The sequence below is a fragment of the Onthophagus taurus genome, chromosome 5, assembly GCF_036711975.1.
Source record: "Onthophagus taurus isolate NC chromosome 5, IU_Otau_3.0, whole genome shotgun sequence".
NCBI lineage: Eukaryota > Metazoa > Arthropoda > Insecta > Coleoptera > Scarabaeidae > Onthophagus > Onthophagus taurus.
This window is the reverse complement of record NC_091970.1, coordinates 342729-362168: the sequence shown is the minus strand read 5'-3', so window position 1 is coordinate 362168 and position 19440 is coordinate 342729. Positions and strand designations below refer to the sequence as shown.

Below are 19440 nucleotides of genomic sequence, written 5' to 3'. Positions count from 1 at the left end.
CTGAATTTTCATCGTACTATTCACAGGGAAATTACTTATAGATTCTACAACATCAATTTTTCGAAAAAAATGTTTTAATGAAAGTTGTTACTGACTCGATTCTAAATAAGATTTATTCGAAAAATTTTTTAATTCAAACGATAATTATTAAGATAACCTAAAAAAATGCTATATATATGTATATATATCAGTATACAGCGCCATCTAGTAAACATATCAATTTTTTTTATTACAATAATCGATTATAAATTATATTTTAAACAAATTGTATCTGAAACAATTTTTGATAAAATTGAATTTTCATCGTACTATTCACAGGGAAATTACTTATAGATTCCACAACATCAATTTTTCGAAAAAAATGTTTTAATGAAAGTTGTTACTGACTCGATTCTAAATAAGATTTATTCGAAAAAAATTTTAATTCAAACGATAATTATTAAGATAACCTAAAAAAATGTTATATATATGTATATATATCGGTATACAGCGCCATCTAATAAACATATCAAATTTTTTTATTAAAATAATCGATTATAAATTATATTTTAAACAAATTTTATCTGAAACAATTTTTGATAAAATTGAATTTTCATCGTACTATTCACAGGGAAATTACTTATAGATTCTACATCAATTTTTCGAAAAAAATGTTTTAATGAAAATTGTTACTGACTCGATTCTAAATAAGATTTATTCGAAAAAAATTTTAATTCAAACGATAATTATTAAGATAACCTAAAAAAATGTTATATATATGTATATATATCGGTATACAGCGCCATCTAATAAACATATCAAATTTTTTTATTAAAATAATCGATTATAAATTGTATTTTAAACAAATTTTATCTGAAACAATTTTTGATAAAATTGAATTTTCATCGTACTATTCACAGGGAAATTATAGATTCTATAATTTTAATTTTTCGAAAAAAATGTTTTAATGAAAGTTGTTACTGACTCGATTCTAAATAAGATTTATTCGAAAAATTTTTTGATTCAAACAATAATTATTAAGATAGCCTCAAAAATCTTTATATATATGCATATATATCGGTATACAGCGCCATCTAGTAAACATATCAAATTTTTTTATTAAAATAATCGATTATAAATTGTATTTTAAACAAATTTTATTTGAAACAATTTTTGATAAAATTGAATTTTCATCGTACTATTCACAGGGAAATTATACTATAATTTCAATTTTTCGAAAAAAATGTTTTAATGAAAGTTGTTACTGACTCGATTCTAAATAAGATTTATTCGAAAAAAATTTTAATTCAAACGATAATTATTAAGATAACCTAAAAAAATGTTATATATATGTATATATATCGGTATACAGCGCCATCTAGAAAACATATCAAATTTTTTTATTAAAATAATCGATTATAAATTGTATTTTAAACAAATTTTATCTGAAACAATTTTTGATAAAATTGAATTTTCATCGTACTATTCACAGGGAAATTATAGATTCTATAATTTCAATTTTTCGAAAAAAATGTTTTAATGAAAGTTGTTACTGACTCGATTCTAAATAAGATTTATTCGAAAAAAATTTTAATTCAAACGATAATTATTAAGATAACCTAAAAAAAGGTTATATATATGTATATATATCAGTATACAGCGCCATCTAGTAAACATATCAAATTTTTTTATTAAAATAATCGATTATAAATTGTATTTTAAACAAATTTTATCTGAAACAATTTTTGATAAAATTGAATTTTCATCGTACTATTCACAGGGAAATTATAGATTCTATAATTTCAATTTTTCGAAAAAAATGTTTTAATGAAAGTTGTTACTGACTCGATTCTAAATAAGATTTATTCGAAAAATTTTTTAATTCAAACGATAATTATTAAGATAACCTAAAAAAATGTTATATATATGTATATATATCGGTATACAGCGCCATCTAGTAAACATATCAAATTTTTTTATTAAAATAATCGATTATAAATTGTATTTTAAACAAATTTTATCTGAAACAATTTTTGATAAAATTGAATTTTCATCGTACTATTCACAGGGAAATTACTTATAGATTCTATAACATCAATTTTTCGAAAAAAATGTTTTAATGAAAGTTGTTACTGACTCGATTCTAAATAAGATTTATTCGAAAAAAATTTTAATTCAAACGATAATTATTAAGATAACCTAAAAAAATGTTATATATATGTATATATATCAGTATACAGCGCCATCTAGTAAACATATCAAATTTTTTTATTAAAATAATCGATTATAAATTGTATTTTAAACAAATTTTATCTGAAACAATTTTTGATAAAATTGAATTTTCATCGTACTATTCACAGGGAAATTATAGATTCTATAATTACAATTTTTCGAAAAAAATGTTTTAATGAAAGTTGTTACTGACTCGATTCTAAATAAGATTTATTCGAAAAATTTTTTGATTCAAACAATAATTATTAAGATAACCTAAAAAAATGTTATATATATGTATATATATCGGTATACAGCGCCATCTAGTAAACATATCAAATTTTTTTATTAAAATAATCGATTATAAATTATATTTTAAACAAATTTTATCTGAAACAATTTTTGATAAAATTGAATTTTCATCGTACTATTCACAGGGAAATTACTTATAGATTCTATAATTACAATTTTTCGAAAAAAATGTTTTAATGAAAGTTGTTACTGACTCGATTCTAAATAAGATTTATTCGAAAAATTTTTTGATTCAAACAATAATTATTAAGATAACCTAAAAAAATGTTATATATATGTATATATATCGGTATACAGCGCCATCTAGTAAACATATCAAATTTTTTTATTAAAATAATCGATTATAAATTATATTTTAAACAAATTTTATCTGAAACAATTTTTGATAAAATTGAATTTTCATCGTACTATTCACAGGGAAATTATAGATTCTATAATTACAATTTTTCGAAAAAAATGTTTTAATGAAAGTTGTTACTGACTCGATTCTAAATAAGATTTATTCGAAAAATTTTTTGATTCAAACAATAATTATTAAGATAACCTAAAAAAATGTTATATATATGTATATATATCGGTATACAGCGCCATCTAGTAAACATATCAAATTTTTTTATTAAAATAATCGATTATAAATTATATTTTAAACAAATTTTATCTGAAACAATTTTTGATAAAATTGAATCGGAATATAAATGACAGAGTTACAGCTTGGGGCGTTTTTTGTATATACAGCGTGTCCGTAAAGTAACGCGATAAAAATCATTATAAACGATTTATGGAAAAATCTCTGAAACGGGTCTAAAGATTTAAATTTTTTGCAATTGTTTGGTGTAGATTTTAAATTTCTTCCGCCAATTTTAAACGAGTTATGACGTCATCGATATTTTTTTCAAATGGTGATCCCCCATTTTTATTACGAAATATGAAAGAGGATTTTTTTCTAAATCTAGTACAGTCAGTATTAATATTGGTTACATAAGAAAATTTTCGAGAAAAAATAGTTTAACTACTCCAAATTTGTTGACATGATGAAAATAGTATGGGTAACTATGGTAACCAATTATTTTAAAAGCAAACTTTACATTATTTTTCGTTCGTTCAAATTTCTGGGAATAACAGGAATAGATTTTTAGTTATTTCCTAGATTTAAATTGAAATCAGGTCAAATTAGGTTTTTTATTCAAGGTAAATTTATTAACCTCACGTAACCTTATTCATCCTCGGAACGTTTCCAGCGTATCCGGACATACCAGCGGCAATTCCCCTGCGTAGATAACCGCGAATAACCGCGTTATAAATTTCCCCTGCTCGTTTTTACCCTCTCAAAAACAATTCCTAGCCGGGCGGCTTCTAGCGGCTACTCCGAGAACTTTGACTACGCTCTCCGCCGCAGTGGTTCTACAATGGTGGCCGTTTTTGTTAGGCCATAATGCGGATGATGGACACCCCGTGGAAGTAAGACGGCGGCGGTGGCGCCGCCACAGGGCAATATCGGTAATATATTCGCACATTAAGCCCGATTCATATGCATGGGGCCGTTCTGCGACCACCGCGACCCCTTCCACCCTTGCGCATAGTCGTAAAGGGTGCAAGTTACGATGTTCGTCGATTGTCGTTTTACCTAACGACCATCTTCTATATGCATTGTTTTTGGGTGTAAGACGCTTGGTATAATAGTAATTAGAACCAGAATTAAGTGGTGAATATAAATGCAAATTTAAATTGGATTTTTTTGGTAATATTTAATTTAATGAAAACATCAAACATTTATTTCATTTCCATACAGATCACGTAACTAAAGTATATAGATAAACACAGAGTTATATTGCGATGCAGACTAAACTATCCGAAAAAAACCTGGTTTAAATGTTAATCAACGCTTAACTTGACCTTAATCAAATGTTAACTTTAGGATTTTTTAGTTAGTGTAACTCTTTTTTAAAAATTTTATATTATTTTAAAATCTGAATGGTAATCAATGCTTAATTTAACGTTAATCGTATGTTAACTTTGATAATTATTAAGATAACCTAAAAAAATGTTATATATATGTATATATATCGGTATACAGCGCCATCTAGAAAACATATCAAATTTTTTTATTAAAATAATCGATTATAAATTGTATTTTAAACAAATTTTATCTGAAACATTTTTTGATAAAATTGAATTTTCATCGTACTATTCACAGGGAAATTACTTATAGATTCTACAACATCAATTTTTCGAAAAAAATGTTTTAATGAAAGTTGTTACTGACTCGATTCTAAATAAGATTTATTCGAAAAATTTTTTAATTCAAACGATAATTAGTAAGATAACCTAAAAAAATGTTATATATATGTATATATATCAGTATACAGCGCCATCTAGAAAACATATCAAATTTTCTTATTAAAATAATCGATTATAAATTGTATTTTAAACAAATTTTATCTGAAACAATTTTTGATAAAATTGAATTTTCATCGTACTATTCACAGGGAAATTACTTATAGATTCTACAACATCAATTTTTCGAAAAAAATGTTTTAATGAAAGTTGTTACTGACTCGATTCTAAATAAGATTTATTCGAAAATTTTTTTAATTCAAACGATAATTATTAAGATAACCTAAAAAAATGTTATATATATGTATATATATCGGTATACAGCGCCATCTAGTAAACATATCAAATTTTTTTATTAAAATAATCGATTATAAATTATATTTTAAACAAATTTTATCTGAAACAATTTTTGATAAAATTGAATTTTCATCGTACTATTCACAGGGAAATTACTTATAGATTCTATAACATCAATTTTTCGAAAAAAATGTTTTAATGAAAGTTGTTACTGACTCGATTCTAAATAAGATTTATTCGAAAAAAAATTTAATTCAAACGATAATTATTAAGATAGCCTAAAAAAATGTTATATATATGTATATATATCGGTATACAGCGCCATCTAGTAAACATATCAAATTTTTTTATTAAAATAATCGATTATAAATTATATTTTAAACAAATTTTATCTGAAACATTTTTTGATAAAATTGAATTTTCATCGTACTATTCACAGGGAAATTATAGATTCTATAATTTCAATTTTTCGAAAAAAATGTTTTAATGAAAGTTGTTACTGACTCGATTCTAAATAAGATTTATTCGAAAAAAATTTTAATTCAAACGATAATTATTAAGATAACCTAAAAAAATGTTATATATATGTATATATATCAGTATACAGCGCCATCTAGTAAACATGTCAAATTTTTTTATTAAAATAATCGATTATAAATTATATTTTAAACAAATTTTATCTGAAACAATTTTTGATAAAATTGAATTTTCATCGTACTATTCACAGGGAAATTATAGATTCTATAATTTCAATTTTTCGAAAAAAATGTTTTAATGAAAGTTGTTACTGACTCGATTCTAAATAAGATTTATTCGAAAAAAATTTTAATTCAAACGATAATTATTAAGATAACCTAAAATAATGTTATATATATGTATATATATCGGTATACAGCGCCATCTAGTAAACATATCAAATTTTTTTATTAAAATAATCGATTATAAATTATATTTTAAACAAATTTTATCTGAAACAATTTTTGATAAAATTGAATTTTCATCGTACTATTCACAGGGAAATTACTTATAGATTCTATAACATCAATTTTTCGAAAAAAATGTTTTAATGAAAGTTGTTACTGACTCGATTCTAAATAAGATTTATTCGAAAATTTTTTTAATTCAAACGATAATTATTAAGATAACCTAAAAAAATGCTATATATATGTATATATATCAGTATACAGCGCCATCTAGTAAACATATCAAATTTTTTTATTAAAATAACCGATTATAAATTGTATTTTAAACAAATTTTATCTGAAACAATTTTTGATAAAATTGAATTTTCATCGTACTATTCACAGGGAAATTACAGATTCTATAATTTCAATTTTTCGAAAAAAATGTTTTAATGAAAGATGTTACTGACTCGATTCTAAATAAGATTTATTCGAAAATTTTTTTAATTCAAACGATAATTATTAAGATAACCTAAAAAAATTTTATATATATGTATATATATAGGTATACAGCGCCATCTAGTAAACATATCAAATTTTTTTATTAAAATAATCGATTATAAATTATATTTTAAACAAATTGTATCTGAAACAATTTTTGATAAAATTGAGTTTTCATCGTACTATTCACAGGGAAATTATAGATTCTATAATTTCAATTTTTCGAAAAAAATGTTTTAATGAAAGTTGATACTGACTCGATTCTAAATAAGATTTATTCGAAAAATTTTTTGATTCAAACTTTAATTATTAATTTATTTATATTATTTTAAAATCTGAATGGTAATCAATGCTTAATTTAACGTTAATCGTGTGTTAACCTTGTGTTAAAGTCGCAATAAATCAAAAAATAATTTTATACGACTTTAATCGAATCTTAATCTCGACATCGTATCTTTAATGCTAATCACCGCTTAACTTAACGTTAATCAAATGTAAATTTTGGATTAGATTTAGAATTTAATAAAATTTTTGATATTTGTAGAATTATAAAGAATGATTGCAATGCTATTTTAACTTTTAACCATACAAAGTGTATAGGAATGTTAAATTTAAAATCCAACAAAATCAATGCGATTCGTTGAATTTGATGCAGCGGTTATCGTTAGCGCTATTGTTGACCTGGAAAGTTCATTTGAGCGCTGATAAATGGAATTATTTCGACCGGGTTGTGGGACGAGCAAAATAATCAACAGGACAAATACTAAAATAGTCGCGCTTTCGATTAATTAACATCAATTTTTCGTTACTATTTAGTGTTGGGTTTTCTTTTTTTAATTCGGAGTTTGCGGGTCATCAAAAGCCCGGTGACCTAGCGATATACAAACCGGAAGAAGGTTCGACGATCGCGCAACCACATAATAATGACGAGGACCAAAATCACGAGCACAAACAGGACGGGCTTTGTCGCTTTACACGTTACGTGTTAATGTCGCCCAATTAATCGAGGACTCGCAACAATAACCATGTCAACTCGGCGATAAACCAACTAGAATAGCTTTTTCCACTCCATATAAAACGAACAAAAAAAATTTATTTTGGAATCTGTACAGGGTGGTTCAAATTCGATGTCCGAATAGGCTACCTCAGAAACTGATCTCGTTTTTCGAGAAATTGCTAATGCCGAAAACCTCAAAGCGCTATCGTCTTTTGTTTTTCCCCTACAGGCCAAAATCGAAAGAATGATTTTTGGTGTGTTAAAACTAGATTAAATTTGCAACAAATTGCTTCTTACTTCATGGTGATATCTCAATTAGTTTTTGAGATACGATGTTTTAAATTAATTTTTTTTCAATTTACCCTCAAAAATCACAAAGTCGAATTAAAAAAATCGTATCATCGAGATATATCAAATCGGAAAAATGATTTTTTTAGTGTTAAATCTAGATTAAATTTGCAACAAATTGCTTCTTATTTCATCGCGATATCTCAATTCGTTCTTGAGATACGATGCTATAAACTATATTTTTGCAACTTAACCTCAATAATGTCAAAGTCGAATTAAAAAAATCATATCATAGAAATTTATCGAATCGAAAGAATGATTTTTGGTGTGTTAAAACTAGATTAAATTTGCAACAAATTGCTTCTTACTTCATGGTGATATCTCAATTAGTTTTTGAGATACGATGTTTTAAATTAATTTTTTTTCAATTTACCCTCAAAAATCACAAAGTCGAATTAAAAAAATCGTATCATCGAGATATATCAAATCGGAAAAATGATTTTTTTAGTGTTAAATCTAGATTAAATTTGCAACAAATTGCTTCTTATTTCATCGCGATATCTCAATTCGTTCTTGAGATACGATGCTATAAACTATATTTTTGCAACTTAACCTCAATAATGTCAAAGTCGAATTAAAAAAATCATATCATAGAAATTTATGGAATCGAAAGAATGATTTTTGGTGTGTTAAAACTAGATTAAATTTGCAACAAATTGCTTCTTACTTCATGGTGATATCTCAATTAGTTTTTGAGATACGATGTTTTAAATTAATTTTTTTTCAATTTACCCTCAAAAATCACAAAGTCGAATTAAAAAAATCGTATCATCGAGATATATCAAATCGGAAAAATGATTTTTTTAGTGTTAAATCTAGATTAAATTTGCAACAAATTGCTTCTTATTTCATCGCGATATCTCAATTCGTTCTTGAGATACGATGCTATAAACTATATTTTTGCAACTTAACCTCAATAATGTCAAAGTCGAATTAAAAAAATCATATCATAGAAATTTATGGAATCGAAAGAATGATTTTTGGTGTGTTAAAACTAGATTAAATTTGCAACAAATTGCTTCTTACTTCATGGTGATATCTCAATTAGTTTTTGAGATACGATGTTTTAAATTAATTTTTTTTCAATTTACCCTCAAAAATCACAAAGTCGAATTAAAAAAATCGTATCATCGAGATATATTAAATCGGAAAAATGATTTTTTTAGTGTTAAATCTAGATTAAATTTGCAACAAATTGCTTCTTATTTCATCGCGATATCTCAATTCGTTCTTGAGATACGATGCTATAAACTATATTTTTGCAACTTAACCTCAATAATGTCAGAGTCGAATTAAAAAAATCATATCATAGAAATTTATCGAATCGAAAGAATGATTTTTGGTGTGTTAAAACTAGATTAAATTTGCAACAAATTGCTTCTTATTTCTTGGTGATATCTCAATTAGTTTTTGAGATACGATGTTTTAAATTAATTTTTTTTCAATTTACCCTCAAAAATCACAAAGTCGAATTAAAAAAATCGTATCATCGAGATATATCAAATCGGAAAAATGATTTTTTTAGTGTTAAATCTAGATTAAATTTGCAACAAATTGCTTCTTATTTCATCGCGATATCTCAATTCGTTCTTGAGATACGATGCTATAAACTATATTTTTGCAACTTAACCTCAATAATGTCAGAGTCGAATTAAAAAAATCATATCATAGAAATTTATCGAATCGAAAGAATGATTTTTGGTGTGTTAAAAGTAGATTAAATTTGCAACAAATTGCTTCTTATTTCATGGTGATATCTCAATTAGTTTTTGAGATACGATATTTTAGCCTATTCGGACATCGAATTTGAACCACCCTGTACAGGGTGGGCAAATTTGGGTGTTATTATAGACTATCTCAGAAACTATAAGAGATACGAAAAAAGTAGGTGCCATGTCCCGGTTTCTTTTTTCGAGACTAACCCAATCCCGCAAACACCAAACCTCTATCTTCTTTTGTTTTTAAGTTATAGCCAAAAAGTCAAATTTTCGTGATTTCAAAAAATGCTCATATTTCCTTTATTTTTGAAATTATAGAAATGAGGTTGATACGTTCTTAAGACACTTTTTTAAGTAGAATATACTGCCGTTGAAAAATTTTAAAAATATTTGATGATTTTTGAGATACAACACAAAGTTGTATTTTTTTAAATACAAACTATAGTAGATTATTACAACTTTGTGTTGTATCTCAAAAATCATCAAATATTTAGTTTCTGAGATAGCCTATAACAACCAGGGCACGGAATTTTTGTAACAAAACGATACGATTTCTCCCCTCCACTCGTTCTCAGAAAACTTTGATTAAAAGAGATAATTAGAAAAAAATTATGTTAACAAAAATTGTTCCTGAAACAATTCTAAACGAACTTTGTCAACATTTTTTTTTGATTTAATTAATAATTAAGGAGGTAACCTCGAAATAATAACTTTTCCGTTTTTATACATAATTATACTTAGATGGTTAATTAATAGAGATGTAAAAAATTTTTATTAAGATAATTGATTCAAAATCGAAATTGAAACAAATTTTATTTAAAACATTTTTTGATAAAAACAATAAATTAATTTTGATAGCATACTATTCAGAGGGAAATTAAAATTTCAAATTAGCAAAAAATTGTATTAACAAACACTGTTCCTGAAGTAATTCTAAACAAATTTTGTTAACAAAATTTTTTGATTAAATCAACAATAAGGATATAACCTCAAAAATATTAATTTTTTTAGCATACTATTCAGTGGGAAATTAAAATTTCAAGTTAGAAAAAAATTATGTTAACAAAAATTGTTCCTGAAACAATTCTAAACGAACTTTGACAACATTTTTTTTTGATTTAATCAATGATTAAGGAGATAACCTCAAAATAATAATTTTTCAGTTTTTATACATAATTATACTTAGATGGTTAATTAATAGAGATGTAAAAATTTTTTATTAAGATAACTGATTCAAAATCGAAATTGAAACAAATTTTATTTAAAACATTTTTTGATAAAAACAATAAATTAATTTTGATAGCATACTATTCAGAGGGAAATTAAAATTTCAAATTAGCAAAAAATTGTATTAACAAACACTGTTCCTGAAGTAATTCTAAACAAATTTTGTTAACAAAATTTTTTGATTAAATCAACAATAAGGATATAACCTCAAAAATATTAATTTTTTTAGCATACTATTCAGTGGGAAATTAAAATTTCAAGTTAGAAAAAAATTATGTTAACAAAAATTGTTCCTGAAACAATTCTAAACGAACTTTGACAACATTTTTTTTTGATTTAATCAATGATTAAGGAGATAACCTCAAAATAATAATTTTTCAGTTTTTATACATAATTATACTTAGATGGTTAATTAATAGAGATGTAAAAATTTTTTATTAAGATAACTGATTCAAAATCGAAATTGAAACAAATTTTATTTAAAACATTTTTTGATAAAAACAATAAATTAATTTTGATAGCATACTATTCAGAGGGAAATTAAAATTTCAAATTAGCAAAAAATTGTATTAACAAACACTGTTCCTGAAGTAATTCTAAACAAATTTTGTTAACAAAATTTTTTGATTAAATCAACAATAAGGATATAACCTCAAAAATATTAATTTTTTTAGCATACTATTCAGTGGGAAATTAAAATTTCAAGTTAGAAAAAAATTATGTTAACAAAAATTGTTCCTGAAACAATTCTAAACGAACTTTGACAACATTTTTTTTTGATTTAATCAATGATTAAGGAGATAACCTCAAAATAATAATTTTTCAGTTTTTATACATAATTATACTTAGATGGTTAATTAATAGAGATGTAAAAATTTTTTATTAAGATAACTGATTCAAAATCGAAATTGAAACAAATTTTATTTAAAACATTTTTTGATAAAAACAATAAATTAATTTTGATAGCATACTATTCAGAGGGAAATTAAAATTTCAAATTAGCAAAAAATTGTATTAACAAACACTGTTCCTGAAGTAATTCTAAACAAATTTTGTTAACAAAATTTTTTGATTAAATCAACAATAAGGATATAACCTCAAAAATATTAATTTTTTTAGCATACTATTCAGTGGGAAATTAAAATTTCAAGTTAGAAAAAAATTATGTTAACAAAAATTGTTCCTGAAACAATTCTAAACGAACTTTGACAACATTTTTTTTTGATTTAATCAATGATTAAGGAGATAACCTCAAAATAATAATTTTTCAGTTTTTATACATAATTATACTTAGATGGTTAATTAATAGAGATGTAAAAATTTTTTATTAAGATAACTGATTCAAAATCGAAATTGAAACAAATTTTATTTAAAACATTTTTTGATAAAAACAATAAATTAATTTTGATAGCATACTATTCAGAGGGAAATTAAAATTTCAAATTAGCAAAAAATTGTATTAACAAACACTGTTCCTGAAGTAATTCTAAACAAATTTTGTTAACAAAATTTTTTGATTAAATCAACAATAAGGATATAACCTCAAAAATATTAATTTTTTTAGCATACTATTCAGTGGGAAATTAAAATTTCAAGTTAGAAAAAAATTATGTTAACAAAAATTGTTCCTGAAACAATTCTAAACGAACTTTGACAACATTTTTTTTTGATTTAATCAATGATTAAGGAGATAACCTCAAAATAATAATTTTTCAGTTTTTATACATAATTATACTTAGATGGTTAATTAATAGAGATGTAAAAATTTTTTATTAAGATAACTGATTCAAAATCGAAATTGAAACAAATTTTATTTAAAACATTTTTTGATAAAAACAATAAATTAATTTTGATAGCATACTATTCAGAGGGAAATTAAAATTTCAAATTAGCAAAAAATTGTATTAACAAACACTGTTCCTGAAGTAATTCTAAACAAATTTTGTTAACAAAATTTTTTGATTAAATCAACAATAAGGATATAACCTCAAAAATATTAATTTTTTTAGCATACTATTCAGTGGGAAATTAAAATTTCAAGTTAGAAAAAAATTATGTTAACAAAAATTGTTCCTGAAACAATTCTAAACGAACTTTGACAACATTTTTTTTTGATTTAATCAATGATTAAGGAGATAACCTCAAAATAATAATTTTTCAGTTTTTATACATAATTATACTTAGATGGTTAATTAATAGAGATGTAAAAATTTTTTATTAAGATAACTGATTCAAAATCGAAATTAAAACAAATTTTATTTAAAACATTTTTTGATAAAAACAATAAATTAATTTTGATAGCATACTATTCAGAGGGAAATTAAAATTTCAAATTAGCAAAAAATTGTATTAACAAACACTGTTCCTGAAGTAATTCTAAACAAATTTTGTTAACAAAATTTTTTGATTAAATCAACAATAAGGATATAACCTCAAAAATATTAATTTTTGTACCATACTATTCAGTGGGAAATTAAAATTTCAAGTTAGAAAAAAATTATGTTAACAAAAATTGTTCCTGAAACAATTCTAAACGAACTTTGTCAACATTTTTTTTTGATTTAATCAATAATTAAGGAGATAACCTCAAAATAATAATTTTTCCGTTTTTATACATAATTATACTTAGATGGTTAATTAATAGAGATGTAAAAATTTTTTATTAAGATAATTGATTCAAAATCGAAATTGAAACAAATTTTATTTAAAACATTTTTTAATAAAAACAATAATTGTTGAGATAATTAATTTTTATAGCATACTATTCAGAGGGAAATTAAAATTTCAAATTAGCAAAAAATTGTATTAACAAACACTGTTCCTGAAGTAATTCTAAACAAATTTTGTTAACAAAATTTTTTGATTAAATCAACAATAAGGATATAACCTCAAAAATATTAATTTTTGTAGCATACAGGGTGTCCCGTTAAGCGTACGGAGCGGCTGTATCTCAACAACGGTAAGGTCTAGAGGTTTGGGAAAAAAATCCTTATAAGCAAAGTGGGCAAGAGAAATAGCTGGAAATTATTTTGAAGTTCGTAATTCGACCGCCAGGGGGCGTAACTGTCATAGAGAAACATAAAATTCCCGCTATCTCAGAAAGTTAGACGATAGGCTATAACTTTGACAACATCATTTAGTAGCTTGGATAATACCGCATCGCTTTTGTTTTGCGATATTTCTCATATCTGTCATAATAAGGGAGGGGGAGGCCAATGCGTTTTAAAATGTTTACATTTTAATATCTCCTGGACCATTCAACCCAATTGAATATTTTTGGTCTTGTTTGAAAGAGCATTTCATGCTCTTTTAAAAGATACATTCAGTAAGACCGCTTGGTTTAAAACAAATAAGCTAGAGGGCGTTATCTGCAGCGGTTGCATATTTTTGTGTTTTTTGATAAAAAGTTAAATGGAACGGTACTATTTACTTCACAGACCATTATTCACCATAAAATTTGCTAAATATTAGTGAAAACCGCATCTCGATATCTCCATCCATTCACGAATTATAAAAGAAAAGGTTAAAAATTCGTATATCTTAATTGGATCAAGTTACCTTAGGAAATAAATAAGAGAGAATAAAAAATCCAAAATACTGAAAATTGCTTGCAGAAGGCTGGAAATTGCTACCAAAAAACAAAAACTGCTTCTAAAATACTGAAATATGCTTCCAGAAGGCTAGAAACTACTACTAAAGGACAAAAACTGCTTTCAAAATATTGAAAAGTACTTGCAGAAGTTTAGAAACTGTTAGCAAAAGACAGTAACTGCTTCTAAAATACTGAGAAGTGCCTGCAGAAGACTAGAAATTGCTACCAAAAGACAGAAACTATTTCCAAAATATTGAAAAGTGCTTGCAGAAGGCTAGAAACTGCTAACAAAAGACAAAAACTGCTTCCAAGGTATTGAAAAGTACCTACAGAAGACTAGAAATTTCTACCAAAAGACAGAAACTGATTCCAAAATATTGCGAAGTGCCTGCAGAAGACTAGAAACTGCTACCAAAAGATAGAAACTGCTTTCAAAATACTGAAATGTGCTTGCAGAAGGCTAGAAACTACTACCAAAAGACAGAAACTGTTTCCAAAAGACAAGAACTGACCCCAAAATACTGAATAGTGCTTACAGAAGGCTAGAAACTACTACTAAAAAGTCTAGGAGATATTAAAATGTAAACATATTTGCTTATAAGGATTTTTTTCCCAAACCTCTAGGCCTTACCGTTCTAGAGATACAGCCGCTCCGTACGCTTAACGGGACACCCTGTACATAATTATACTTAGATGGTTAATTAATAGAGATGTAAACATTTTTTATTAAGATAATTGATTCAAAATCGAAATTGAAACAAATTTTATTTAAAACATTTTTTAATAAAAACAATAATTGTTGAGATAATTAATTTTGATAGCATACTATTCAGAGGGAAATTAAAATTTCAAATTAGCAAAAAATTGTATTAACAAACACTGTTCCTGAAGTAATTCTAAACAAATTTTGTTAACAAAATTTTTTGATTAAATCAACAATAAGGATATAACCTCAAAAATATTAATTTTTGTACCATACTATTCAGTGGGAAATTAAAATTTCAAGTTAGAAAAAAATTATGTTAACAAAAATTGTTCCTGAAACAATTTTAAACAAACTTTGTCAACATTTTTTTTTGATTTAATCAATGATTAAGGAGATAACCTCAAAATAATAATTTTTCCGTTTTTATACATAATTATACTTAGATGGTTAATTAATAGAGATGTAAAAATTTTTTATTAAGATAATTGATTCAAAATCGAAATTGAAACAAATTTTATTTAAAACATTTTTTGATAAAAACAATAAATTAATTTTGATAGCATAATATTCAGAGGGAAATTAAAATTTCAAATTAGCAAAAAATTGTATTAACAAACACTGTTCCTGAAATAATTCTAAACAAATTTTGTTAACAAAATTTTTTGATTAAATCAACAATAAGGATATAACCTCAAAAATATTAATTTTTGTACCATACTATTCAGTGGGAAATTAAAATTTCAAGTTAGATAAAAATTATGTTAACAAAAATTGTTCCTGAAACAATTCTAAATAAACTTTGTTAATATTTTTTTTTGATTTAATCAATGATTAAGGAGATAGCCTCAAAATAATAATTTTTCCGTTTTTATACATAATTATACTTAGATGGTTAATTAATAGGGATGTAAAAATTTTTTATTAAGATAACTGATTCAAAATCGAAATTGAAACAAATTTTATTTAAAACATTTTTTGATAAAAACAATAAATTAATTTTGATAGCATACTATTCAGAGGGAAATTAAAATTTCAAATTAGCAAAAAATTGTATTAACAAACACTGTTCCTGAAGTAATTCTAAACAAATTTTGTTAACAAAATTTTTTGATTAAATCAACAATAAGGATATAACCTCAAAAATATTAATTTTTGTACCATACTATTCAGTGGGAAATTAAAATTTCAAGTTAGAAAAAAATTATGTTAACAAAAATTGTTCCTGAAACAATTCTAAACGAACTTTGTCAACATTTTTTTTTGATTTAATCAATAATTAAGGAGATAACCTCAAAATAATAATTTTTCCGTTTTTATACATAATTATACTTAGATGGTTAATTAATAGAGATGTAAAAATTTTTTATTAAGATAATTGATTCAAAATCGAAATTGCAACAAATTTTATTTAAAACATTTTTTGATAAAAACAATAATTAATTTTGATAGCATACTATTCAGAGGGAAATTAAAATTTCAAGTTAGGAAAAAATTATGTTAACAAAAATTGTTCCTGAAACAATTCTAAACGAAGTTTGTCAACATTTTTTTTTGATTTAATCAATGATTAAGGAGATAACCTCAAAATAATAATTTTTCCGTTTTTATACATAATTATACTTAGATGGTTAATTAATAGAGATGTAAAAATTTTTTATTAAGATAATTGATTCAAAATCGAAATTGAAACAAATTTTATTTAAAACATTTTTTGATAAAAACAATAAATTAATTTTGATAGCATACTATTCAGAGGGAAATTAAAATTTCAAATTATCAAAAAATTTTATTAACAAACACTGTTCCTGAAGTAATTCTAAACAAATTTTGTTAACAAAATTTTTTGATTTAATCAATAATTAAAATGTAAAACGTTTTGTTACAAAAGTTCCGTGCCCTGACATTTTAATAAAATAAACGAGATTCAATTCGGATGATTTAAAACGATTACGCATTAAATCAGGCGTAATCGAAGTAACAAAAAATAAAATAAAACAACGAAACAGTTCCAACGAGCGAAATTGAATTTTGGCCAACCGGAAGGCGGAAATTTATAATCCCGTTTCGAGAAAACAAAGGAGACGTTTGTTTCGAGCTTTTCCGGTTTGCGTACACGAAAGCAGTCGCCATCTGCCACAGCCGCATATCGCGAAACACACGAGCTCGTTGTAAAGTTGAAAATGTAGCTTGAAATTAGGTAAGCTCCGGGAACCCAGAGCTTTCGGGGAATACGGGAAAAGTGGTTTTCTGCTATCTTACAGTAAATCCCGTACTGAGCCGCGAATACGTGCTGCAACCCGCAGATTTACCACTTCTCTGCAAGTGTTTTCAAGCGAATGAAAGATTTTGATCCTTGAAAGATGAAATTGGATGTCTCACCTTGAATTTATCCGATAAATTACATCTAACACCAATTTACCATTGTTAAAGTTAATTGAAAAGGACGGACCTAACCTTCATTATTCATAATTTGAAATAATTATTCTTACCTTAACTCGATCTTTTTGAGTTCCCCCAACGTTGGATTCTCCGACAAAGCAAGAAGGACCTGTTGCTGTTCATCCGTAGGCTCCAATTCATCACTTTTCTGAACAACAGGATGCACCCTATCCACTTCCACCCTGTGTTTCTCCTTTTCGATGCTTTCGAGCATGATGTAGTCGTAAAGGTCGCTGAAATCGTCGTGTTTCTTCGATTTCTTCGTCGTACTCGAACCTCGAATCCTAACCTTTTCGAAGGCCGAGTTTCCCGTTTCCGAGTTTTCTTTCGAAGCGTTATTACTGCTCGCGCTGTAATAACGAAAAGATAAAAAGAAATAAATCGGATTAATTTAAATAATAAATAACGTCACTAATTGCTTTCGAAACCAGGAGGGATCTTTGAATATTCAAGGAGGGAACAAAGGAATTAAAACGCGTTCTTATCGAAGTGTGTTCTCACGCAAATACTAACTCCGTGCATTTCAATTGAACAAGAAAAAAAAAGCTTTTTTAATTAAGTGGATGTAAAGTTTGATTTAAAAATCAACGAGTTGATTTTATATTAAAATCTCGATATAACGGACCTTGTTAGAATGGACTTCAATGAAAATATACAACAATCTAATGCTGAATAACAACTAAAAGTGCAACTAAGACCAGTATTAGAAGTAACACTAGACCTATGTTCTTTATTAACTGGTCATAACTTGATGCAACAAGTTAGAAAAAAATTGTGTTAACAAACACTGTTCCTGAAGTCATTCTAAACAAGTTTTGTTAACAAAATTTTTTGATTAAATCAACAATAAGGATATAACCTCAAAAATATTAATTTTTGTACCATACTATTCAGTGGGAAATTAAAATTTCAAGTTAGAAAAAAATTGTTTTAACAAACACTGTTCCTGAAGCAATTCTTAACAAACATTGTTAACAAAATTTTTTGATTTAATCAATAATTAAGGAGATAACCTCAAAATAATAATTTTTCCGTTTTTATACATAATTATACTTAGATGCTTAATTAATAGAGATGTAAAAAAATTTTATTAAGATAATTGGTTCAAAATCGAAATTGAAACAAATCTTATTTAAAACATTTTTTGATAAAAACAATAAATTAATTTTGATAGCATACTATTCAGAGGGAAATTAAAATTTCAAGTTAGCAAAAAATTGTATTAACAAACACTGTTCCTGAAGTAATTCTAAACAAGTTTTGTTAACAAAATTTTTTGATTAAATCAACAATAAGGATATAACGTCAAAAATATTAATTTTTGTACCATACTATTCAGTGGGAAATTAAAATTTCAAATTAGAAAAAAATTGTTTTAACAAACACTATTCCTGAAGCAATTCTTAACAAACATTGTTAACAAATTTTTTTGATTTAATCAATAATTAAGGAGATAACCTCGAAATAATAATTTTTCCGTTTTTATACATAATTATACTTAGATGGTTAATTAATAGAGATGTAAAAATTTGTTATTAAGATAATTGATTCAAAATCGAAATTGAAACAAATTTTATTTAAAACATTTTTTGATAAAAACAATAAATTAATTTTGACAGCATACTATTCAGAGGGAAATTAAAATTTCAAGTTAGCAAAAAATTGTATTAACAAACACTGTTCCTGAAGTAATTCTAAACAAGTTTTGTTAACAAAATTTTTTGATTAAATCAACAATACGGATATAACCTCAAAAATATTAATTTTTGTACCATACTATTCAGTGGGAAATTAAAATTTCAAATTAGAAAAAAATTGTTTTAACAAACACTATTCCTGAAGCAATTCTTAACAAACATTGTTAACAAAATTTTTTG

At 24.9% G+C, this 19440-nt stretch overlaps 1 protein-coding gene across 1 annotated transcript in view; it reads right to left on the bottom strand.

Annotated features, from left to right (window-relative positions):
- Positions 1-19440, bottom strand: part of LOC111421518 (extracellular serine/threonine protein CG31145) — a 161378-nt gene that overhangs the window by 123842 nt on the left and 18096 nt on the right. Inside the window, exon 2 of the mRNA XM_071196137.1 lies at positions 17614-17913. Coding sequence (XP_071052238.1) covers positions 17614-17913 — 300 coding nt within the window. The remainder of the gene's footprint in view (positions 1-17613; positions 17914-19440) is intronic.